At 34.3% G+C, this 27,258-nt stretch overlaps 2 protein-coding genes across 9 annotated transcripts; one reads left to right on the top strand and one right to left on the bottom strand.

Moving 5' to 3' along the window:
* Positions 1-103: 103 nt before the first annotated feature.
* Positions 104-18,131, top strand: LOC108370223 (transmembrane protein 198). Of its 3 annotated transcripts, none has more exons than XM_017625528.1 (7): positions 104-954; positions 4,163-4,531; positions 13,198-13,300; positions 16,876-17,138; positions 17,230-17,394; positions 17,523-17,822; positions 17,891-18,131. In XM_017625528.1, the coding sequence occupies exons 2-7, from the start codon at positions 4,433-4,435 to the stop codon at positions 18,068-18,070; spliced, it is 1,110 nt and encodes a 369-aa protein (XP_017481017.1). In that variant the 5' UTR covers positions 104-954; positions 4,163-4,432; the 3' UTR covers positions 18,071-18,131. The 3 variants fall into 3 exon arrangements, with proteins under 3 accessions (XP_017481017.1, XP_017481009.1, XP_017481001.1); XM_017625520.1 differs by having other exon boundaries at positions 3,975-4,531; XM_017625512.1 differs by having other exon boundaries at positions 3,633-4,531.
* On the bottom strand, positions 17,360-27,237 carry Dredd (Caspase-8 Dredd). Of its 6 annotated transcripts, none has more exons than XM_017625475.1 (8): positions 26,910-27,011; positions 26,740-26,802; positions 25,918-26,679; positions 25,644-25,854; positions 25,445-25,578; positions 25,231-25,382; positions 24,955-25,101; positions 17,360-17,376 (listed from the first exon to the last, which is right to left on the bottom strand). In XM_017625475.1, the coding sequence occupies exons 1-7, from the start codon at positions 27,009-27,011 to the stop codon at positions 24,963-24,965; spliced, it is 1,563 nt and encodes a 520-aa protein (XP_017480964.1). In that variant the 3' UTR covers positions 17,360-17,376; positions 24,955-24,962. The 6 variants fall into 6 exon arrangements, with proteins under 6 accessions (XP_017480964.1, XP_017480945.1, XP_017480938.1 ...); XM_017625456.1 differs by lacking the exon at positions 17,360-17,376 and adding an exon at positions 17,991-18,061; XM_017625449.1 differs by lacking the exon at positions 17,360-17,376 and adding an exon at positions 19,318-19,711.
* Positions 27,238-27,258: the final 21 nt, after the last annotated feature.

Here is a 27,258-nt window from a genome sequence, read left to right as displayed (position 1 = left end):
AAAAAAAAAAAAAAAATTTTTCCAGAACCCTCTCAACATAATCTTTACATTTAGGGGCGGACATTAGCAACTTTTTTTTTCGACCCAGTCTAATATGTACGTTTTTTTTTATTTACATACATATGTATGTTTGTTTGTGTAAATGTGCGAGGAGACACTCAACTTTGTACTCGATGCTGTGTATATGCGATATTTTTTTTGTATAAAATAAGTATTTGGAATAATGGATTTTAATACATACATACATATGTTTTCAAGGAATTGAAAAGAAAATGCAATACTGAGTAAATTTTGCTGGAATAATGAAAAAAATAAATAAATAAATGTGCATTTTTGTTAAATAATATCCTACAATAGAGGTTAAGGGTTGAGGTCAGGGGGTCGTTTTCACAAATATCGGGTTAATACTAGCACAACGATTCGCACTTAAAACTGGGCAAGAACTGCCAATCGATGTTTTTTCAACAACAAACCAACTATTTTCCATAACTAATTTGCAAAATTTAAAACTTTGGAAATAATTTTCAGTTATACAAAATCGAACTCATGAAAAGGTTAAAGCACCTGCAACCACGAATGTTGCTAGGAAAAATCACCACCAAAACAGTGTTGCAAACGAAAGTCACAAAATACCCCCAATCGTTGAGCTGACTTCTCAAATGTTTTTGCCTGTAAGCGAATAGAAGCGAAAGGACCTTCGGACTGGCCACAACAAAACCAACGGTATAGTGCGGTAATTTCGTGCGCTCTACACTAAGCTTCCGCATGTGGGGGAATAAGCGCTGCAAAATGTGTGAAAAATAATGCTTTTTCAGTTTTCTTAAAGGCAAGAGAAATTATTTATAAAATGTGGCGAATAAAAAAAACAGCCAAAGTGTAAAATTTGCATTGGTTGTGTGAAAATTGTGGAGTGAAAAGTTGAACGAAGAAAATTCTCACACAAAACAGTCGGAGGTGAGTAGTACATAGTGGAAAGCGAAAGCGTAAAGAGTGGGAGAAGTAGACGTCTATGAGAAAAGTAACAGCGAGCAAATGAGCATGGAGATTGGCGATTGAGAAAAGAAGTGTAAAATCAAAGCAAAGCTGACTGTCTAATAAACAAACTGTAAAGTTAAATTGGTATATAAATTAAAAATGTTAAGAAAATTGAGTAAAAAACGAAGGGAAAAATAAAACTTAAATGCACTATATATGTACATATAATAATGAAAATAAAACGTGTCATTTAGACTGATTTACAATTTTAGGGTTTTCAATAATTAACCAAAAAGTTACTTAGTTTGAAATATTTCAAGGAAAAATAACGGAACAACTGCTGATCCAAACTAGTGAGTAACAATACTTGAAAGAGAACTGAAAAACAAGAATTAAGATTTTAATAAAAAAAAATAAAAAAATAATGTTTATATCACAAATAAAAATATAACCTCAAAGTAAGGCACAACATCAAAATTCTACACAAATAGTATGAATAAGCATAAAATTTCGAAAAATAATTTTTAATTTTTAACCAAAAACTACAACGAAAATAAGAAACCCATTAAAAATAAATATTTATGACGATAAAAGCCTAAATTTTAAAATCGAAACAGAAAATCCAGTAAGGAGTCCCAAAAGATATTAAAGGCATAGGTACATATTTGTAAATTACGAAATTAATAAAAACAGTCATAATTAATAAAAAAAACACAAATTACATTAAAAACTTGCCAATGAGTAATTAGAGAAAATTATTAAAACAAAAAATGTTCAATCCCTGAAACTGCAAGTATTAAGTATCAAACTTCCAATCAAGAAAAAACCATGAAAATTCTAAATTTTTGTTTAATCTTTAGAAAAATAACATCAAAAAATACAGTTTATGTATACATACATACCGTCACCTGTGATGCAAAAAGACGTAACATCATCGTAAATGGAATGGCAAAAGTCGGGACTAATATTTTAATTTTTTTCATAAAATGATGTGGGGAGTTGTAATTCGATGAAATCCATCATATAAATCAAAAAGTGAATTTTGAATTTTTTACTAGTTTTGACTTTTTGCATTTCAACGATAATGTTTGTTACGTCTTTTTGCATTTCAGGTGACGATATGTATGTACGTCTGAATTAAAATATACTTACATATGTATGTATAATAGATTTTCTTATAAACTTTTTTTTTATTCTTAATGATAACAACGACAATTTTTATTCTTTGATAACAAAATCTTTAGAACAAAATATTCATTTGCAAATTTAAAAAACGTCGTAACGTTAATAGGGACACGACATTTTAACAATTTTTTCCTATTTCTCGTTAATTTTTTTTAATTTATTCTTTTTTCTATAAAAGTATAGCCATAATCTAACAAAAACCATATAAATTCATATTTCAAACTTTGTGCAAATTATAAAAATTCTGCAAAATTGCATCTAAATTTTTAACGTTTTAATTAGTTTTTTAAGAATTTATTTTTCAGTATGCCGTTTTTTAGCCCATTAAATTTTAGTGAAATAAAGTGCAAGTTTGAAGTTCCTAAAAAATCGCGTTGATTTTTGATAATTTTTATTCTGAATGTATAGGCACTTTTTCCATACAAAAAAATTGTCGAACATACTTTGTATGGAAGAAAATGCGTTAAAAAAACACGATTTTTTAACTTACACTTTATTCTACTAAAATTTAATGGGCTATAAAACTGCATACTCAAAAAAAATTCTTAAAAATCTGATTAAAAAGTTGAAACTTTAGATGCAATTTTGCAGAATTTTTATTATTTTTGCACAAAGTTTGAAATATGAATTTATATGGTTTTTGTTAGATTATGAGCTATACTTTTATAAAAAAAAGAATATTATTAAAATAACAAACGAAAAATATGAAAAACTTGTTAAAATGTCGTGCGCCCTATTTATTTTTCCACCACTGTATGTACAAGAGGCACAGCTGAAAAATCAGACCCGACAATATACATACATAAGTACTACTTGTGGATGGTACAGAGACAACAGCAGATATAACAGTAGTTTTATAGTTAGAGAATATAATCACGAAGAAAAAAATATTTGCATTAATTGCAGGTCAATTCTACGAAGTGATTTATGCAAAAGATCCTTAAAGAACATTGAAAGTTGCATAAAAGATAAACCTCGCAAATAAAAAATAAATAAATAAAAAAAGGTAGGGATAGAATAAAATAAAATCATCTTTTTAATAAGAAAATTAAATTAAAAATAAAAAACATGTATGTTGAAAAAAGATCAGGAAAATGCAAAACCTATCTACATAATTTCATAAATCATTTTGCAAAAATTAACTCAGTGTCTCACTAAAGCCTCCACCCGAAGCCATTGAAAGCTCATCATAATAGCCAAGCAAAAAAAAACGCGAAGCGCTTGAAAACAAACCTCACAGCATGAGGTGTGTTTATAAAAACAATAGGCGCACTACAATAACAATCTACAGTTATACAGGAATTTGTTTGCCAAGCAGGCAGCCAGCCAGTCATCCAGTGTCAGCGGCGTGTTTTGCCGCTGTTTCCTCTTCTGGGATTACCCCATTCATTCTCATTCGTTCGCTCCTTTTATTATTGTATTACACATTTAAACAATTCCTTTTTCACATTCGTTAAATTTTCGTTATTTAGGGTGGAAAATGTGCCACTGACCGTACCACAACAAATGCGAATTGTCCCTGCAGCCGAATAAGCGACTGAGCGGACAATGTTGGGAAGGAGTTCGTTTCCAGTCGCAAAAGGTTATTACACGGGCAGGAAGTGTGTGCGATAAAAAAAGAATGAACAAATTTAAAATGTAAATGAAAAGTGAAATGAAGAGTTAATGATTTGGAAAAATATTAAATGAAAATTAGGCAAACGGAAAAACGAAAATTATGTACATACATACATATGTATCCATTAGTGATGTGTGGGATAAGATGCTTTAACCAAAAAATTTTCACGTAAAGTAAATATTTTACTTTCCTTGAGATTTCCTCTCGTTGCGCGCTGCCCAACCCACAAAAGTGCTCAATAAGAAAATCACAACGAATATTGCATTTATCAACTGAAAAATTGTGTTTGAAGAAAAGCAAAGAAAAATAGAAAATCCATAAAGAAAATTTATCATAAACCAAATAAACATTTTGTAAATACATATTAATTTCGCTCGACACTAGGCTGCTGTCGTCGCAGTCAGTTTCGCCACATTTTATCTTCATACTCACGCACGCCACGTCGAATACGCCCAGTTTAATCGAAAAGTAGCAAATAAATAAGCAAAGTCACAGGTCGCACTCACCGTCGATTGCTTTGACTGACGCTGGGGGCTGCAGCATCTTTTCAGTTAGCTATTTAGTGAAAGCAGGCCAATAGTTTTGGCAAATAGCGTGAAGGGGAAAGAAAACAACAGCAACAACAAAAACAACAGCGACCAAGGTGGCAAGAAAATGCATTCGGTGGACTTGTATGAAAATGAGGATGAACGACGCCACGGCCATGATGACACACGCGAATTGCAGAACTTGGATTGGCCCTTCTTGATAAAGGTGAGTGTATGTATGTGACTGCATGCCTGTAAGTAAGTGCGCCAACGAGCTAACGAACGAGCGCGATAAGGCCATGACCTGGCCACCGCTGCAGTGCCAAAGTTTGTGTGCGTGTGTGTGCTTATATGCACTCACTTCACTTATGGTTTGCACGCTTCCATGCATGTTGGGAAATTTTTTTTATTTTTATTTTTTTACTTTTTATTTCCACTATCAGCTTTGACGCAGCAGTGGAATTAAGGATGTGAAAAAAGTGCCAGAAGTGTTGGCCCGGTAGCGTCGTAGATTGAAAGGATTAGAAAGTTTTTCAGCGCCACGAAGACAGTTGACTTATTAACTTTTGCGAACGATGTTTTTGTTTGTTTTTTACTTCCAGAATGCAATGCCAATACATATGTATGTAGAACATGTGACATGGCAGTGCGTATGAACAAATTTTTTTTCCAAGAATGTGTGTAGAAAGTTGAGTACATACTTATTTTTATGAAACTTATATGTTAGGATATGTAAGAGGAGTGCAGTACAAATGTACTGTAACCCACATCAAATAAGTAAATGAGAATGGTTCGGTTAGCCATGCCCAAATAGCTGGATGCCTGAATCTGACCACGCAGTCGGTGCGAATGACATTCCTTAAAGAATACTGCGTCTAGGAAAACATCTATAGCATTGCCAATGCAATAACGTACGAAACTACAGACATTCCAAAACACCGCACTCCGGACCGCGACTGGATGCCTTCTGATGTCGCCTCAACACCACCTACATGACGAGGCCCAGATGCTTCCCATCGAGGAGCATAACACAATGCTCTGCAAGCTGTTCCTAGTAGGGTGCCACAGACGCGGGTACCCGAACAGACAACTGTTTGCACAAGGTACATTAGGAGGCATCTCTACGAATTGACGGACGAAGTCCAGAGGTTCATAAAACAACCTCTGGCCTTAAACGGCATTCACAGGGAGTCGGTCTCGAGCTGCATAGACTCTCGACGTTAGAATGCACCACGTGGACGGGACAGAACTTTGTCTGCCTCGGGAGACTCGACTCGCACCACAATAGCCCAACTTCGCTCTGGATAATGCAGCAGGCTAAACTCGTACCTGAGCAGAGTGAACGCAGATTTGCCCACTGAGTGTCCAGCATTCGGAGAGTCGCCGCATGACTAACGGCACCTCTTCACATGCCCCCAAAACCACACCTAGCTAACGCTCCTGTCCCTATGGACAGACTCAATGGAAGTTGCGCAATTCCTAGCCCTCCCTATAACTGAGCCTGACGACAAAGATGATGGATGAGCCGACCCGAGCGACAAACTCAACAATCTTAGGCCACACCTCTCCCATTTGCCGCGTGGGTCTTGTTTAATGTGACCAACCATACTTCTTGCAAAAGTACACTACTCCTTTTTGAGCCGTTGTACTTCGTACTTCGGCGTACAGTCAAATGTACTTCTTTCTCAGCAATATTTTGTACTACTTTTTATGTTTGGTTTTCTTTAACTGACAAGAAAAATTTGAGTTAAAAAAGGTACTCATAGATCAACACATAAATGATGACTGTCAAACAGTTCACTCCTCTAGCTTATAAAACTCATTGTGAATGGCTACTCAATCAAGAAAAATAAAAGGTGTTTAAGAGTTTACGGGGTGTGCTTAGCTCAGCGGCTAGCGTTGATGACATTGCACAATGAGGATGTGGGTTCGATCTCTGCTGAAGTCTAGCCAGAGAGATCTGATGAGGAGATATGGTGATCTCCTTATTCTTATTCTTATCACATATTCTTATTGACCCTCATTCGGGATTTCATAGCATGAATATGAATATGAACGAGTGAAAAAATGAATTGTAAAAAACTTATATGCGAAAGCAGGTAAGTAATCTCATTTCAGTAGACTACAGGTGGATAATCGAGTCGCTGTCCTAGCTTTCGCTAGGTAATACAATTTTTCGGTTATGAAATCATCGGTAACGTGCAGAATAGACATGTTATATATTAACAATTCGACCAAGGCTTAAAACTCAACTCCTACAGCACTATATTTGCAGCTTGCAACCCAGGAGGACTAAGAAAAGAAAGGTTTTATACTGTCGGGCTTTGGTTTACGTAATTGGGGTACCATAGCCGCTATTTTTATTCACCAACCTTCACAAAGCAACTTGACTTTCGCTTGCCTACCCGAATCCAGAGTACGAAAATAACCAATTACAAATATTGAAATGTTCTATTCTATCGCAGGGATAAATTTTGAAAAAATATTGAATATGAGTGAATTTGTGGCATTGAAAACGTATAGAACTTCCTTAAACTTTTGCTTCGGCTAGTTCATTCACAGTCATTACGTTAAAAAGGTTAAATATTAGTTAACCCCCATAATAAATACTACATTTCATTCGAAATTTTATCTCCTAGACCACTTATGCCGCTTTGCATTCGGCTGACTGCTGACTAAAGTGTGCCATATGCACATTTTTCTCAAGTCACACAGTTACGAGGCAGCCACAAAAGTGCAAAAAAGAGCGAAAAGAAATGGGGGAATGAGGAGCACAAAAAATGGTCAAAATTGTCATGAACTGTGAAAGTGATAAATGAGCCGTAGAATTCGGCGAACTGCGAGGCATTCATTCCTCCTTAATTCAGCGTCTGTTGCGAGCATTCATATTTGTTAGTGGGTGTTCGCGACGGCTTTTTTATTTGCTATTTTCATTGTTTGCTTTGTACTAATGTACTAATTTTTTGCATAATATTTTTTTTTTTTGCTACACATGGTTGAAAGCGAGTTTGCTGGCTTGCTTGTCTAAATACATATATGGCCCATAAAGGAATATACTCGTCATAAGTATGTGCATACGTATGTACATACTACTTAATTATGCATGTAGGTATTTTGCTTATGCGCATAGTAAATTTCCGGCACATTGTCAAAATTAGTATTTCATTCTTTAGTGCTTGGTTTCTAAATCCCCACGCATGAGGAGTTTAAAAGTTCGACTTACTCAACTTTGTCTACAATTTTCAATTTAAAGCATTCCAGGTGAAACAAAATGGGCACGGTAGATCTACGCGTAACATACCTAAAAAAAAAAAATTCTACAGCCTCGAAATAATGAAACCTCAATGATCCGTGGCAACTGATAGGGCGAGCACGAACCTGCCCGCAATAAGTTGGGAATTCTGCAATAGGAGTTAAAGCGGCCTATAGCAATTTACTTGGCGAATATGACAATCTAGACAATTAGAGTTTAGCATCTAGGCAAAATTTGTATTTTTAGGCGAACAGGACATATAAATTTTCCATTGATATCGTTAAAAAAAATCAGTTTAAAACCGAAAATCTAAGGTAGGGTCTATGTTTACGAATTCCAGGCGAATAAATAAATATAGAGAAAATTACTGTGTTGACCTTCTCACCCGAAAAGAGACCAATTTTTATATATTAATGACATCTATGTACATATATACATATATATCGTTATCTTAATTCACAAAGGCCCTAACCAACGCTTTTTTTCGAAACTGCGTTTTTCACTAATTTTGGTAGGATGTTTTAAAACACACCTTCAGTAAAAAATTTAAAGTGTTAGCGCTAAAAACATGTCACTCTTTAAAACCCCCACCTGTTTTTGATACTATTTTTATAATGGTTTTTTCTTCTCCTGTAAAAAAAAAATTGTTTGGTTAGGGCCTTTGTGAATTAAGGTGACGATATGTATGTATGCACTCGCCAATGCCGCTTGCTTTGCGGCGCCTGATAAGAACTTTCGCGCTGGCCAATGCACAAATATCGTTGAAAAGCAAAAATGTTTGTAAAGTAAAAGTCTTCGTTTAGGTTGAAACAACTAACGAGCCGGACCCCCTCACACACAGGCCAAAAATAGTACTATTCTTTTTCGATGTCATGAGCTTTACCGATTACTTACTTCCGCTTGTGAGATCTCTGCTAAGCGTGCCTAATCTTCTTCTATGATCTTGCAACCCAGCATTGATCCTATGCGTACACCTCTAGTCTGACTTACGTCATTTAAGCCAATAAAAGTCTCTATAAGGAAACTGAAGAGCACAGATGTACGTTTTCTGTTATAGGAGGGCCCTTGAATATCGATAAATGGAAACCGTTGATATTTCTACCGTGTTGTTACTTGGGACGTGGTGGAATATTTATTTACTAATTCGCAACTTTTAGAATTTGTCTTATTATCCAAGCGTCAAAGGACAGATCGTCACTACACACGAATAAAGGCACGCTAGTGTTTTGACGGCGAAAAAAGGCGCGTAAAAAAATTTTGCGAAAAAAAGATGCTTATGAAAAACTTCCGTGAAGTATGTTAAGAGTTTTTGACGCTGAAGTTTTTTCATGCGTCTTTTTTCGCCGTCAAAATACTAGCGCGCCTTTATTCGTGTGTAGTGACGATATGTCCTTTGACGCTTGGATAATAAGACAAATTCTAAAAGTTGCGAATTAGCAAAGAAATATTCCACCACGTCCCAAGTAACAACACGGTAGAAATATCAACGGTTTCCATTAGAGCTCTAGATACCCGGGTATCGAGCAATGCGAGTAGCTCGATACTCGCTCGAAACTCGTTCATTGCTCAACTGCTCAAATGTTTGTTCAAAATTTTCGAGTTTTTGAACAATTTCATAAACAAAAGAAAACTTGTAAATTGTATTTGTCAGCAGCTGCTTTCTAATTCATGTTAAATAAATTATATTATTAAATACCAATGTAACAATCTTTGCATTATATATCAATAATTTGGAAAATTTAAAAAGTTGCTACCAAAAATGTCAATATAATATAAAAACATTGCTCAAATTACTCGAAAAACCCCGAATTGCTCGAGCTCATGCTCGATAATTTTCGAGTAATGAGCATTGAACAAGTGTGCGAGTACTCGCTGCTCATATACCCGGGCTGTTTGAAAATGTGCGAACAAAATCGAGAGCTCTAGTTTCCATTACCGATATTCAAGGGAAATCTTTTGAGCTCGCGCCTTTATTCGTGTCTAGTGACGATATGTATGTGCCTAGAATATCTGAATGACCAATAGGGCCAAAGCGGATTAGACATACGGGGTTTCTAAATATTTCGACTGCAGCGCCATCTATTGAAATAGACTCGAATTATGAATTCCAACCATATTGTACAACAAATACAGATTTTTTAAATATAGGCGTGTTTTATTTGACGAGAAATTTAAGCTATAAGCTTATATTGGCTAAGTCTTCCATACAAAATAAGCTAATAGCTTAAATTTCTTGTCAAATAAAACACGCCTTATGTTGACTCTAGTGCCACCTCTTTCGCGTCTTTTTTCCGCAAACGTATTTTCATCATGTAGGTAGCACACATTTTGAATTTGAACGAAATCGGTTCATAAATACGACATTTATAAATAACTCAAACCTTTTCTAATAGCCTATAATATGAACGGTCCCACTCAAACTTCGGTCCATAATACTGATCAGCATAAAAAATGAGTGTAATAAAAATTTGGTACGCATTTTTCCTTCCACAAACCGTTGCTTGAGACGAACTTAGAATTTTATTTAACATAAGAATCAGCTGAGGTGGTAGGAACTAGAGGTTTACGCCGACAGGCTTTGCGGCGGCGGCGTGGTCAACTTGAAAAAGAATCGGCGGCGGCGGCGACGCCGGCGCGTCTGAAAACGCCGGCGCTACTGCCCATTAGGTAGATTCAAAAGAGACATAAAGCTGCTAATCTTATCATGTCATCTCGTCAGCGTTAGGCATTGGCCATGCCAATTCAGATTGTAATTGTATTTAATTAATTCATTGAATTAGTTTTAAATTAAAATTACGTTACTTTCTACTTGAATTAAAATGTTGAGTGTCTGCTGCTGATGGATGGGCAAACAGAAGAAAGTCCGACGTATATAAATAAATACATCTCTATGTTCTCTACAAATCCGTATATGTATACTACTGAAATTTAAAGAAATAAAAAAATTTAAAATGTTAAGTTATTGGGGTAATTTATGTCGCTATCAAAATTTTTTTGCAATAATCTTATCATCCGTTATGTTAAATTACGGAGTTGTTACGATTCTTTGCGGGTCATATGTATATTGAAAACAAGGTTTGGTCAACTTCCACCAGAACGGGCCTTTCTGGCCACTTATAGGTAGCTAATATATCCACTAAAATATTAAGCGCCAAATTTTTGTAAGGAGAACTGAATGTAATGAAAAATAATAGTAATTTTTACGAAAAATGGGGACTTTAACCCTGTGTAGAAGACATTGCGATGCGCGGGAGCAAACGCCTCCTGGGATTTGACCACCACTTGGGAACAGGGCTTCCAACTATACTTAGCTATGAAGTGCCATATTGAGGATAAAAAAGTGCCAAAATGTGCCAAATAGAAAAATATAACGTCAGTGGCCCAAATTATGCGAAATAACTCCTTTAAAAATTTAATCCTCTTTTCGTAAAATAGTGTCTTTATACGAGTAGTATTTAGTTCCTTCAAACGATGTATTTTAATGTGCATACATCATGAAAATTTTGTACAAAATTCCTTAGGCGCCGAACGCCGCCGCCGCCGCCGCCGCGCCGATATTTACGTAACTCGGCGGCGGCGTGGCTCGGCGGCGTATACCTCTAGTAGGAACATATAAGGTCCCAGATATAATTTTTTCGCTCTCTATAAGGTACTCGCTCTTTATTACCCATTTTGCTCGCGTGAGGAACGCTTTCTGGGCTGTTTTGGGCACCCGCGGGCTCGTGTGGAACAAACCTATTCTGTTCGCTATGCTAAAGCCAGTAAGAATTAGCCAGTAACAAAATTCAGAGAATAAGGTACCTTACTCTCCCAAAGAGAGAACCTTACTAAGTTTTGCGTGAACAGGAATTAGCAAACATTTGCAAGCTGCACTGCCAGCTGGCGTCCACGGTTGCATTTCGAATATAATTAATTTTTAAATTATTTCAGGTGGAAAACCAAACAGGACCTATACATACATATGTATATTTCTTCTTATTCTGACTTTCTTCAACATACGCTTCGATTACTTTGTGGAAGTCACTGTCGGATTTCCTATATCGACAGTGGTGTCGATTCGTTGCGTTTACGAATACAGCTTTTTAAGCCGAGTACTTTTCAAATGTTTGGAATTAATTAAATTAATTGAATAAACAAATATTTACATACTTCTTTCATTAGTAAAACGCAACAAGATTGTTCATTTTTAAATTTAATGAATTCGTTGATTCAAATTATTGTTGACCAAAATGCAACCGTGTGCCACAATCCTGCTTGCAAATTCTTGCTGTCAAAAATTTTATTAGCACGAATTTTCAACTTCCCCTCCAATTGAATTGTCAAAATTGTGCTCTCTCCTTGCAAGTTTTACCAGTTTTTTCGGCCAAACGAACACGATTTGGGAAAAATTGGTACAAACTTGTACAAGTTTTTTGCATAGCGAACACTCTTATTTTCTCAAACAAATTCAGCATTTTATTTTTAATTTGCGCTCTTTTTCTTAAGAAGAAAACATGCACTAATCTATTGTTTTAAATTTTTTAAAAATTCCTACTGTTGCAGTGGCTATTATCGTTCCATTTATGTTTTGCCAGCGGTTGTTTTTGCTGTTATTATTGTTGATTTTTCTCTTGTAAACCGAGTAAAATATTTGCTCCCGCATTTGTGTTTTTTTTTTGCTCATTTAAATACTACATAGCGCATACAAAAATATGCCAGTTGTTTACATTGTTGGCCACTTGCATTGCTGCACTGCTGCGCTGCCACTGGCGTTGCTTGATTGCAAATTTTCGAGTGTCCTCCGTCGACCTGTTTGCAACAGAAGCAGCAGGCAACCAGCGCCTCCACTACTCTATGACTCTTGCCAAAGGAATTGACCCACTTTCCGCACATATTCCATGTATGAATGTTGCCAATGCGGTCGGCCGGTCGGCCGGTCGGCCGTTCGGTCGGTCGGTCGGTTGTTCGTCGCATGTTGTTGCTGTTGCTGTTGCCGTTGCCATTGCTGTCGCCAACGCCAACTTTCTCGACATCCAGCAGCAGTCAGCAGTTAGCAATGCTATTATTGTTGTCATTGTTGTGGCTGTTGCTGTAACTGCTGTTGGCATTTGCTTTGAATGCATTTAAATGCGGTTATGACGCACTCCTTGCCACTTATGTTCATACAACACCACGCCACTTAAGCCAAGTTGTCCTTAGCGGGAGAGGTAACGCTTAACGCCCAACTAACGCCCACACACTTCCAGCGCGCTTACTTGAGAGTGTTTTTTTTTTTTGTTAGCCAGCATTCTACATACACTATAAACTAGGCGGTCGACTTTCATCTACATATTTACCCAAAGCATTGTTGTAATATCCGATTGGATGTTTTATTTGTTTGCTTACCTTTCGGATTTGCTGCTGAAAATAGTGCGATGAAGTGGATAAGCTTTTAATTTCAACGATTCGATTGAAAGTGAAAAACTCTCGATTTTAGTTTATTGATTCCATGTCAAGTTGATTGATTTAGTTTTCAATTATGTAGGTACATATGTATGTATGTACATAAACACATAGCTGCACGTGGTACGCCAAAGCTGGCGCGCTATTTCCATTATAGATTCAGAAATTCAATTTTTTAATGGGTTCTCTTTTCAAATTTTCTCTATATATTTTTGCAGGGCATCCTCGAGAGTCCATCGTGTGTAACAACAACGCCTGACACGCTGTCCGCCTTGCTGTGGACAATAACCGCAGTTTTTGGTATAGTTTATGCGCTGCTTGGTAAGTATTGGGATTACAAAAAAAAAAAAACAAAAACATTCATTGCAACTGCTACATTGTAATGTGTGCCAGGAAAAAAATATTGGAATTTATTATTGTGTGAACTGTAGTTGCTTCCCATCAAACAGTCTCTAGCGCTAGAAAAAAAAATTTGGATTTTACATTAGAGTTCTAATGCAGTTCCCCGAATGGAAAATCAGGTTAGAGAACTATATAAGCATTCGATTAGAGACTGATTAGAAAAAATACTAGACATTAGAAGCCAATTGCAATTCAACGTCAAAACACGATTAGATATCTAACCTTACATAGATACCTAAATGAAGCAGTGAGCTATGTGTATGCCTTTAAGGCTAGTCAAATGGCGCACAGTGCGTAATTCGCGGGATTTAGGGGAAGGAAAATCGAAAATCGAAGTTGGTAAAAAAAAGTTCAGATACCATATGCGTGATTGTTAGAAGATTACCTGGAAGAATTCTGATCTTGTGCAAACATGCCTGTTTTGACGAACGAAAATCGCCAGTTTTCCGGCCTTTATCAATCAGTGGTCGTATCCGTCTCATTTCATAACGAGACTGCAGTCTTGGGTATACTTTGCATTTTACACATTGTAAACTTAATTAAAAACATTATTTTGAAATTTTAGACGTCAACCTTCCATATCAATTACGCTCCTTTAGATTAAAAAAAAAAATAATGGGATTTCGCTTGTTTCATATAAGCATATAAATTGTTTGACAGCGTGTGACATTCGGATCTCTTCAGGAACCTTTAACTGGGCATCTGTATATCAAGGGCCAATAGTAAGAATATGCACAAAATTGCACAATTAAAAAACAAGTCGATTAAAAGTCAACCTTTGGTTGAAAAAAATCGGGTTTTTGTGTATTTTTGGTGACAAAAAATTAGTCATTGGGATTTTTCTTATTTTGAGGCATGGCAGCTAAAAATCTCAAATAAAATCAAATCGACCTTGAGGTGAAGAAACACAAATAATAATTTAAGTTTTCTTTTTTTTTTTTGATTTTTGTATACTTAGTTCTTGTAAAACACTATAGTTAATGCAAAAGGTGAAAACTGTCAGCCAAAATGGTGCGAAGATATAAGAAATCAAATCATATAATTATATTTATATTTGTTGTGAATATATTGCTTACTATGTATCTAATACATATCGCAAATATTAACAAAATCAGTCTATAAATACGGGCTTTCAAAATATTTCGACCCCGGCGCCACCTAACGTGTAAATTTTTTGCAAAAATATTCCTGCACATGCAACCAATATACGTGGAAAAAATAACCCAGATTCGACTATACCTAACAGAGATATATCACTTTTAATTTTTGACTATGAAGACCCTCCCTTGGAAATGCCCATATAAAATATTAGACTTATGGAATCACCCACATCCTTTGAAAGTGTAATTATACAGTCTATTAGAATAACATAACTAAATAAATATAATCTAGAGTCAAAATTGTGGGAGCTATGATTTTCCTTTCCCTAAATCGCCGAAATCACGCACTGTGCGGCGTTCAAAAAATAACGAGATACTCTTAAAACTATTTACAAGTGCTAGAAAATCAATTTCTCCCAAAATAATTGGTATTCTCTTATGGCCCTATTTTGTATGGCGACTGATAGCCGATGTGCAACCAATAAAATTTGCATTACGTACCTGTGTTGTCAGAAATAAATATCCATTTAGGGCTAGAATCTCCAGAAAAAGGGATAGTAAGGGCTAAATAAAAAATTTTAGAGCTAAGAAAAGGCTAGTTTCATTATTCATCGATTTAATATTTTTAATTTTTTATTTTTTTTAACGAATTTCCAAAATTTTATTTGTTCAGGTACATAAGCACATGCAGTTTTTATTCTAAACAAACATTCTGTGATTAAAACTCGTAAAAAAAAAAAACAAAAAAATAGATACATTACAAATTCATAAATTACACTACTTGACACGAAGAGAGGACTTCGCTAAAAAGTGTTCTTTTAGACTTATTTTGAGGCGCTAAACATGAAAATAAGTCTCATTTACTTTCCCAGAGAAGCGTTTTCGAGATATAAAAAAACTCCAGAAAAGCGAATGCAACTAATCTTTTAAGGATACATTTCGAAAGATATATTTAGCCTCATTGCATTGCTAGTTTATAAACTTTGTAAAAAACACAATTTATAACGAAAATGTGAAGCATATGAGCGCCCAAATCGGAAAGAAAATGTTAAACTTTTGACAACTTTAATAAAAGCGGCAAATTTCAATTTCTCATATTTTTTCGTTTTTCAATAAACTATTTTCATTCATTTTAGAAGTCCAGGTCGAGTTGAAATATAAAAGCCATTTAGAGGTTGAAAAAGCACTTCCGATAAAAGTTTCAAACAGAAGTGGCGTATTTTTGTCCACAAATTCCGATTTTGTAATAAAAACATGTATGACCCATTTAAAAAAATTGACTTTCGGTCAGTTTAACTCACTTCCGATCGACGACGGAAGTCCGTAATATTACCAAAAGATAGAGCATTCTCGACTTGGTAGGTCATATTTTTGAGTTTTCCAATAAAAAACATTACCCCCCATTTTAGAAGGAGTGAACGGTTGGTCTAGGATACTTCGATGACAATGCAATGTGAAGTATGAACTACTCCTCTAGGTGGCGCAAATGTCGATGCATTTTAAAAAGCCGTATTTATGGTCACATATCGTTCTTATTTGAAATGTACATTACTTACATGAATGCGGAATAACTCCACAGATAAATTTACCTATGTATAAGGCGCAGCAGTGGTCTGATATGGTTCATATTTAGAACGTAAGCATATTACTTGAATGGAAAGAAATAACTCCACAGAAAATTTAGTCGTTAGATAGAGCAGGCCCGGTTAATTAGGTACTTGTTTTCTCCCAATTTATAATTTTACAACTTTTTTTTTTTTAATTTTGCCCGCATAGCAAATAGATTACGAAATAAACGAGTGTTCCACATTACACTCCTCTCGTCTACTCATGTCAGTTAAACAAATTTGGTATCATATGAAAGAGGACTGAAATAGCTTCTAAACAGAAATAACGAACGACCTCTATTTATATTTTTTTATAATTTAATACTAAATAAATGCATATAACTGACACAAGGTTTGTTCTATGGTAATTAATTAACATTTTTTATAGAAATATTTTTCAAAATGTGGCTTTCCTCGTTTAGACATTTCAGTTTTAAAGCTATTTAAGTCCTTTTTCATTTGATACCAAACTTGTTTAATTTGGATAAGAGGTTTGTTTATTATTTGGAAAGGACTTTTATTTCGGAATAATATTAGCAACAACCCTGGTTGAGATGTAAATTGCACTTGCTTAGGAGCTGTTCTGTAATACCTTATGGAGGGAAGGCCTTCACAAAATAGCTTCTGGGATATGTAGATATGTATCTACATACGTATGTAGATGGGTATGCAAATATGTATGAACTCACCTGAATCCAAATCAGCAAAATACTTTTTCTTTTCATTTTTCTTATCAATCGCCTCCCATTTTTTCTTTCAACCATTTCTGATTTACACCACTCCACAGGTTATCGCTGCCTTCGCGCTGTGGGCTTCCTAAGCGGTCTGCTCGTCGGTGCCAATGGCATTTTCATATTACAGGACTTTCAAGTGACACTACTCGGAAAGCCAGCCGACTCCGCATTAGCCATTGTCGCAGGGCTGCTCGGCGCAGTGATTGGCTCCACATATCCTGTGGCATCGGTGCTAATCAGCGCCTTTGCAGGCGCACTGATCGCTGGTGCAGCAATGGCTGTTTGCGTAGCCACAATGCCCGACAATGAATTTGGCGTGAGTGTACTTACATACATATACATACATATATGCGCTTAAATATTTGCATAAATAATCACAATTAAATACTTTCAATTTTAATTTGCAGTATCGCGAAATTTATGTTGCAGTTGTGGGTGGCGCGGTTATTTGTGCTGCCTTGACATTGTGTTGTGTCAAATATGTGACAATACTGACATCGAGTATCGTGGGCAGCGCGATGATTATAGCGTCTATCGATTTTTTCATGCATAGCCTAGATACGATAAATTGGGTAAGTATTAGGATTGAACGGAAATTTAAATAAGAATAATAATAAATAATTAAAACAAGCAATAAATGTATGTAATTTCGTTATAACGCAAACAGCTAATGCCAGATTGCGAACCTCATATTTTTCAGATTTTAAACATGAAACCGAATCCTTCACCTCCACCTTGTTATGGCGGCATTTTGATTTGCTCTTGGCCAGTTGCAATCATCATCAGCATAATGGTGCAGTGCTTCATTACTGCCTGGCGGGTGGATCACCGCAAGCGCGTCTATCTACGACACCATCACCAGATGGCGCGATGTGGCGCAAATGGCGTACCAGCCAATCGTATGAGTGGACGACCGCGTGAGACGCGCGAGGAGGCTAGCCAACGCAAGTACCGTTATTTGTATCAAGTGCGCACAGCACGTGGCGATATCATTTCGCAAGTGAGTAAAACTTCCTTAATTTTATAACCTAGTAACATAAAAAAAAACTCTCCTTCGGCACCTTGCAGAACTTCGTCTCCGCGCTGCAGAAACGCATACAACTAGGCGGAACTGAGACGCCATCGGAACGCTCCATCAAAACAAGTTCGAACGAACGCAATACATTTCGCAGCGATCGTACACATTTCACCACTATACCCGATTCCGAAATGTGCGACAAAATTGAAATTGTGCGCGATCTAGGATAACAAACAAGCAACAGTTATATGTAAGGCGTCGAAGTAGGCTGAAGCAAAGAAGAAAATGTGAATAAAAAGAGGAAATGGAAGAGCAAAACAAGAAATATGAGTGAACAGTGGTGAGCGGATGTACATACATACATACATGCAATGCATTAAAACAGCGGAAGTTACGCTCACGCGAACGAGTGCGAAAGAGACGAATAGAGAGTATGTTTGCGATGCGTTGATAAAAAGAAGCGAATATGAGTGCGTGCGTGTGCCAACGATCGCAAGTGAAATGGCTATAGAGCTACAACTAAAGTGATAAAATGCGACGCTATGTAGGAAAGCGGAAAATTATAACTGAAGTGTAAATAAAATTTGACAATGCTGGAAGTAATAAGAAAACGACGTATGCATTCAAAGAAATGTATGAAAGTGATAAAAAAAATTGTTGGTTTCGTGCGCAAAATTCAAGTAAACAAACGAAGCGAAAACGACAAAATCCAAGTAAATATCTAAGGGGTTTCTAAAATACCGACAAACAACTCAAAATTTAATAAATATTGAGGAGAAAACACAGAGGCAAAAACCTGTACAGAGAAAATACGAAATAAATTATTATTATTTTTTTTTTGCAAATATGATAGAGAGAAGAAGCAAGTATTTTTTCCAAGGATTAATTTCAAGTACAAGCATATTTATGACACTAGTTTCTAAGTTCCTCTTTGATGAGTACATGCAGACGACAGAAACATAACCTATATGTAAAAGTGATTGCATTTATGTATACTAAAAAATTTGACCTAAAAATAAATTATATAACAGGGTGTTGCAGGCTTTAACTTAAAAAGTATATAATTTTTATATTATTTTTAAGTTGAAATTTACTGTTTTAGTGTTGGTTTAGAATTAGATAGTATTTGCTTTAGTATGATATATGAAAATTACTCTGACTTAATGCGTGCTATGTTAAAAGTGGAATGGCTGATTACAAAAACTGCAAATAATTAATTGGCACTGAATTATTTAAGTCCAAATGGCTGACATTTTATTTTGAAATGGATTACATAGTTCAATTCGCAATTTTCAGCGAGATTTGGCGTATAAACCTGCTATATGTGCACAGGAACAAGCATTTTGCAAATTCAAAATTTTTGACAACATAGCTTATGTATGTACATATGTATGTATTTACGACTCGTGAGTGAAATACATAAGTACATAAATGAATAAAAAATATTCGCACGCAAAATAATAATTGAAAAAGTTTTTATAACTTAAATTTAAAATTTTCGGTTAAAAATGTATAAGAAATTTTCGCTATAAATTTAATTTACTTGAATTATTGAAAATGGTTCTTTCTCGAGCAGCATACGCGTGAGTTAATCAAAATAGCGATCGAAGTTCTACACAAACAAGCGAAAAGTTGTGAATAAGAACAAATTGCATTGAAGTATAATATTTAAAAATGTGCGTAGCTATTTTTAACAATTTTAACTATATAGTATATTGAAAAGCAAGTACTAGTGCGCAGCTTTTTCCCTTTTCTGACTTGGTCTTCTTCGCAGGGAAGTTTTGAGCTTTTATATTGGAGTGTATGCAACCACCGAAATGTACCAAAGTATTTTACGAGGTTCACATTATTTCAATACTGCCAGAAAATAACTAAATTTTTAATTGGAGAAAAATATAAAATAATAGCGCTGATTGGTAACACTGCCCGAAAAATATTACATGGTTTTTGTAATTTCAGGTTAGAGTGTTAATTTTAATAGGCGTTGTTTTATGCGTAGTATTAGTCGACTTAAAAAAATAAACTTTTTTTATATGTATGTACTTCTCTACAAGAATAAAATAGAAGATATTTATGTACCTTTTAACCTCTGTTAAACTATTAACTAAACTATAAACAGGCACGGAAAAACTAAGTTATCTCATTTTATCAAATTAAAACTTTGAATAAAATAATTATATTGTTTACGATAAAAAAATATATATAAATTTTTTATTTTTATTTTTATAAACTTAGTTTACTAGACCTACAAGCCTCTACATGCATACATATATACATATATACATTTCACTAAGTAAAATATGATTGTTGAATAAACAAGCTGTTTAATATCACTATAAGAAATATATCTCAACTTAAAACATTTTTTAAACTCAAATATGTATGTATTTCAGTCTAACCACATATCGCACACCGTCTTCAAAAGAGTCACAACTCAAAATATGTAATACGATTGTCAGAAAATGCGAAAAACTATTTCTTAGCACACGATAATCATATGGGCAAGCGCGACTTTACCTTAGGTTTGTTTTTAACAAATTATAACAAAAATTTGCGCCAGCTTTTGCTGAAAGGTAAATAAAAGCTCTGCGTACAGAGACGGTGTGCGATATGTACTTATATGTACATATCGAGGGCTTATATTCAATAGATACCCTCTATCTGCACTTTTCACAAAAAATTAGATTCTGATATAAAAGTCCACCTAAGACTTAACTGTCATCGGTGATATTAATGATGACCTTGTATAGCGCTTGACAGAAGAATTTAATATTAAATTGCAAAGTTAGAATCAAGGCGAATTTATATAAGGTGATAGCAGGAGTACAAAAACAAAAATTTACATGTATTTTGTTTTTGATTTGGCGGCATAAACTGTCAAAATCTGTAAGAGTGTGCGTAGAAATTCAAACAAAATTTTTCAATTTGATATCAGAAGCCGTGCGGCGAAACACATACACAAAATCAGCTGAGCTAGTAACACCACCTTATATTAATTCGCCTTGGTTAGAATTCACATGAGACATGATGACAGGTAATTCCCAGATGGGTTCTAACACCACAAAGCAGTTTTTGTGAAAATTGCATATAGCGGGCATCGAATATGAGCACTCGATATGTACTATGCATGTGAATGTAAAAATATAGTTTTACTAAGAATAATTAAAAATTTAACAATTATTGAACGTGTCTAGTATTTATACTATATTTATCATAGAATTAAGCTTTTAATTAATGCGGTTGGAAACACTACAGTACTTCCATGCAAATAGTAGAAGAAAACAATGTTTTCCATTACAAAGGATTTGGTTTCAGCATACAAAATGCTGCTACATTTATTTTTATTCTCTTTGTGCGATTACTGTTTATTAAGAAAAATATATACATAACTGTTGGATTTAAAAATAACTTCTTTTTTTTTAGTTGAAAACTTCAAAAAGGGCACATGCACTTTAGTTTTTAAAAGCTTTGCTCAATTTTACTATTAACTGCATTAATGCAATTTTAAAACCTTATTATAGTCATCGATAAGGAAAACGTATAGTTGGAATTTTTAAAAGCACAGCTTTATAATTACGTTTGTCAAAAGCTGATATTATTTTTGACGTTTGTTCAACTTTTTTGCATGTTAATTATATGTACATATGTACATAGTACATACTACGCATGTATAATAAATATATACATATTTCTAAATCTTATACCAAAAAAAATTTAAAACGTACAATTGAATCATTAATAACTTTTCTAAACTAATTAAAAGAATTACAAAATTTGTTAAGTCTATATGTGTGAAAACACACAAAATATAGTTTATATTTGACTCTTCCGCTCCAAAAACAAACAAACGAAGATATTTAATTGTAAAAACATAAATTGATTAATAAACTATTTTGTAAGCCAAATAATGCAAAAATTAAAATAGTATAGCTTTTAGTTTAAAATTAAAAGTAAGTGGATAACCGCGCAAAAACGGCAGTACAAAATGAATTTAAAATAATTCAGTTGTGCGAAAAGTAAACTAAAAGAAGAATACTGTAAGAAATAAAAAAGGAAATATTCAAAGAAAGCAGAAAGCATTAGAAATACCACAAGATAAATGAGTGACCATTAAGAACAAAATTGTATATGCTTGGTTTAAAAAATAAATATTTATCTATTACAAAAATCAACCAACAACATATGTATATTAATTTTTTATTTTTATTCATTTGGATTTGTTTTACGTATGTAGGTATATTTCTTGCCGCTGTGGTGCAGTGCGCACTACCATTCCGCAGGTCTGGGTTCGAGCCCAGCTTCAGACCAATATAAAAAAAAAAAAAAAATAAAAACAAAGTTGGCAAACCTCCGAGTGTATTTCTTCTATCATGAAAAACGGCTTCTGATAAAAATACCATCGCCGTTCGGTTTCGGCATAAAACTGTAGCTCCCTTCCCTTTGTGTGACAACTTCAAGGCGCACGCCACATATCGGAGGGGAAGCTCACTAACATACGTATTGTGTAAGCGCCAATCTACTATTATTTTTGTATTTTAATATAATTTATATTTTCCATTGTTTTTAAATTTGTGGGGTTTTATTTGTTATATTTTTTATTTGATTTATTTGAATGAAAAAATAAAATATTGATGCAAAAAAGGAAACAAACAAAATCCATATTCATTTAATATATATACATATATAATAATATATATGTATGTATATGGACTTGTAAGCCAAACTATTAGGGTTCAACAACATACATATAAAATACATATACATGCATATGTATGTATGTAAAATATGTAGAAATAAAAATGTGTATGACTAAAAAATAATAAAAAATATTTTTCTAAAAAAATGTAAGAAAGAAAAAATACATAGGTATTAATTAACTAAGAAATTCAAGAAAGCATGATTAAGAGAAAAATTAAACTTTTTTATTTGAACAACTATAAAAATAAAATCAGAAAATAACTGAAACTTAGATATAACAAATAATTGTTAAGCAAAAAAACAAAACCGACTTCAATTCTCATATAAAAGGTCGGATTTAAACCAAATTAATATGTGAGGTAACATCTTTCCTTTAAAAAAAGAATTTTAGAAATCGGTTAACGTGGTCCAAAGTTATGCGGTAACATACATAAAAAAAATATTCCGACAAATTCATAACCTTCTATATTCAGCCTTATCATGAGTATGATTTTCGCCCGGGATCGTTCACTTTTCGCCCATGTGTTTCACTATGGGCGGATGAAAAAAAAAATCGGACGAGTTTTGTTTTCGGGCGAAACTCACGATAAGGTTGATTAGAACCTCGAAAAATAAGGGTATATGCTAAAAAACATGTTATAAAATTAAAAAAATATATATACATACATCCATACTATATACATACTTGCTTAATATGCGTAAAAATACAAATTGTATTTTAAACAAATAAAGAAAAAAATAAAAACAAAATAAAAAATAAAGTTAAAACGTGTAGCGAACCAAAACTTAATAAACAGTAAGCGTCAAAAATCAAACAGATGCAAAATCTTTTTTTGAAAAGAATACTAATTTGTCGACAGATTAATTTTTTTTTAATTCAACATTTTTTATAATAAAATTAGTGAAAAAAATAAAGTCTAAATTAAAAAAATATTCATAAATTAAAGAGCATTTTATTTATCAAAATTGTCGACTTTCAAATGTGTAAAAAAACTAAACTACATACGACTAAAACCCTAAGTTATATATAATAAAATGCCAAAACTTCAACAACAACAAAATTATATCAATAAAATAATAAAGGTATGCATTTATTGCATACCAAATGTGTAAAATAGAAATTACCGTATCATTTATAATGAAATAAGAAAATTATAAAACTTAGTGCCGGCTTCTGAAGTAGGTTTTAAAATTTACCTGACCTTTAAACACATTTTTTTCAGAACAAAATTTGTGTATAAAAGGCAGTTAAATTCTAAAACCTTTTTGAGAAAATGGCCTAAATATAATAAAACGCGCCAGTAAATAAAAAACTATATTATGCTAAAAACAAACCAGTGTATTTTCGAATGAATTTTCTTCGGCACAAATATGCAACAGATAACGTTAAAATATATTACAAAATGTCAAAAAACGGGTTTTGAAATTAAAAGATTTTCGATTGTTTTTCTTAAATGTAGGTTTTTAAGAAACTTACTTTTAAACAACTAGGGAGGTGCGAAACTGCTTCAACAAATCACATTTAAACAACACAAAATTATTAATTAAAAAACAAGTTTTCGAAATTGACATCTGTTAAAAGGAATAACTACACAAAAAAATTGCCGATGGGTGGCGTTAGAGTCGAGATATTTGGAAAACCCGTATCCGGGTCCGAGTTGGTTCATATTTAGAAAGCTGGTTTTGCCATTAACTTATTTAAATAATTGATGAGTAGGAAACATTTAAAACATCAAAGGCAAAATAACGTGGATTTTCTAAAATCGAAGATTTTCTAAATTAAGTTTTCTTTACAAAAACTGAGTTTTGAGAAATTCTAAAGCAGGGAAAAACTTTTTGCAGACTACACTGAATTATCGATACCAAAAGATATTTGAAAAATATTTTTCTATCGGATTTCCGTAATTTTAGTGCTTCATAAGCATATACCGAAAAGAAAAAGCTGCTTCCACTGAAAAAAAAACTACTTTCGAAAATGTATCCCCTTTTAAACAAATCGAGTTCTGAACGTAAAAACCTTAAAATTGTAGTACAAAAAAAGAAGGTTACAAAATTTTTAATATTTTCTGAAATATGGTCTTTTTAGACGCTTGCCAATAAAAAGTGATTTTTTGCATTAATTTATTAACACGAAAATATATATAAAGAGGGGAGTTATCAAAGATTAGTTTTCTTCAAAAATTAAAATTTTGCAGACTTTTCGACTATATTGTTTTGCAAAAAAATACTTTTTCAGCGTTGTGCAATTTTTAAAATCTTTTTTCGTTCTCAATCCTTTTATATAAAGCATCTAGTTTTTCTACAAACAATTCTACCGATCAGCGATATAAAACAACTAACTACATTAGCAAATATTTTCTACTTTACAATTAAATATTATTAAAAAAAAATTGTCACGACTTTGCTTCGCACTTACAAAAGACGTTAGGCGTTGCTGCGCGGCGGTAAAAAGAAATACTTGCGTAGTGTGTTGCTGGATATGGGCATCATTATCTCATTTTCATTACCGCGCCGCTCGCTCACTTTGCGATTGACGCGGATGAGAATGTCAACAATGTGGCGCCTGCAAAGCGAAAAACAATTGCATGGTTAAGAATTTTTAAATAAGTTATTTAAACGCAAAACAAATTTTAATTTTTATCTAAAAACCTTAATTTTGGTTTCGAGCCAAATGATATCGCTTAGTGCTTACCTATCGCCAAAACGCTCAACAGCTTCACATAATTCTTGTATAAACCATGTGCCCTCCACCGTGTGACGCATTGCAGAATAGCCGGGCACAGTCGACATGGCCTTGACAATATCACCGAAACGATGAGGCGTCACATTAATCTTGCGCTTTTCCTGTTAGGTTTGTAAATAGCATAATAGAAAATAACAAATCCAATTTAAAATCAAATTCTTACGCTTATTGGTGATTCATCTTTCTGACACGCTTGTATGATTAGCAATTTTGGCTTGGCATACAGCGTATCGCCTGTAATTATATGTTCAATTTCCGCTATCTCTACAGGAATGCTATTGCTGCCATAAACGGAACCTAGATGTAAAAGAAGAACCTCGATTAGACACTAACAATTAAAGATAAAAGGTACACACACACACCATCGATGCCATGCGATAGTATGCACACAATCAGCGAATCGAACTGAAAAGATAACTTTACAGTCTCACGTATGCGATGCATCAATTCGAGATGTGTGAGATTTTCGAACTCCTGCGCTCTGTAGCCGAAATCCGTAAAAACATTCCTCAGTCGCTCCTTGTCTACATTCGAACCATAGCGCGCTTTGAGTGGCTTTTTCGGCAACAAGTGCTTTATATAATATACAAAAAATTGTTAATTAATATACAATCATATATGTATATAGTATGTAACCTTTAATGCAGGATCGGGATCTTCATGGAAGCTTAGCTGATTGATTATCAATAGAATTCCAGCTCTTTCTCGACGTACTTCATATTTTTCACCCATCGTTAGGTCACAGCTGCGAACCGAGGCGCAGGCATTGTCTCCTGTTTGTGGAATTGGTGTAGAAGTAGCGGAAATAAGCATATTATTATTTTCCAACGGCGCAACTGCAGTGGAATTATCTGCACTTATATGAGCGCCACTGCTAACGCGCTGTTTTTCAGCATTATTTACGATGGTTTCGATAAGCAGTGTTTTCAAAGCATCCATATCATTAAATTTTAAAAATTCGAGAAGCACATCGACATCCGCTCCATTTGCTGCACTATCACCCAAAATTATAATGCGCCGTGAGATCCAGTCGAGCATAAATATTTCCAGGTATGCGAAATCATAGAAACGCAGAAGCTCTTCCGGACGTTTGCGTTGTTCATTGACCCGCAGCACTAGCTGCCCAGCTTGTGCCGGTTTCAAACGCTCACATACGCGGTATAACGCCTTTAATAGTGGGTGTACATGCAGACTTAGCTCGCCAATATGTGGCAGGTAGTGTTGATGTAATTCATTCCAATCGAATCCCAACTTGCGCAACACACGACGGGCACCCACTATAGCCAAGGCCTCTACCAGCTGAGCACGCCAATTGCGCGGATTTAGGCTTATGTATTTGGTGAGCAAATCGGCGCCGCCGCAGCCGCCGCCCTTATGGGTATTGGATAGGATGAGTAGCTATTTAAAACAAATATGCGTCAAAATTTAAATCTATTATAGCAAAATGTTTTGTACTACCTTTTGCAGAGCAAACTCGGCAGCTACGCGGTCATCGCCGAATAGAAGGAAACCCAAAGAAACCTGTTGATTATGATGGTAAATTATCTTTTTGTAAAACTTTTTACGAAATAGCAGCGAAAAAATATTTCCAGACTCCTTAATTGGTTCGTGCGCCAGTGTCTACTTACCAGCTCATAGAAGCACAAATCTCGTTCTACGTATTGCAAGTCTTCCACATTAATATTATTCAATTTGGAAACTAAATTAAAACGTTGGCGTCCAGAAGCCATTTAAATACTTCTTGAAATTAATCTAAAAAAACTGCAAAACAAAAATACTGCGAAAAATGCATTGGATGACTAAAATTGCAAAACAACAAAGAAAATCATAATATCAGCTGACATATTTTAACTAGAGCTGGAAAACTATCAAGCTATCGACGGCACTATCATTATTATCGGTAGTCTCCCAACTATCGATACTATCGACATTTTTTTAACGTTGCGCTAGTCACCCAGAGAACTAAAATGGGCTAGG

This window comes from Rhagoletis zephyria, unplaced genomic scaffold (genome assembly GCF_001687245.7).
Source record: "Rhagoletis zephyria isolate East Lansing unplaced genomic scaffold, Rhagoletis_zephyria_1.1 Rzeph_scaffold_00061, whole genome shotgun sequence".
NCBI lineage: Eukaryota > Metazoa > Arthropoda > Insecta > Diptera > Tephritidae > Rhagoletis > Rhagoletis zephyria.
This window is presented reverse-complemented; position numbering and strand designations above follow the sequence as displayed.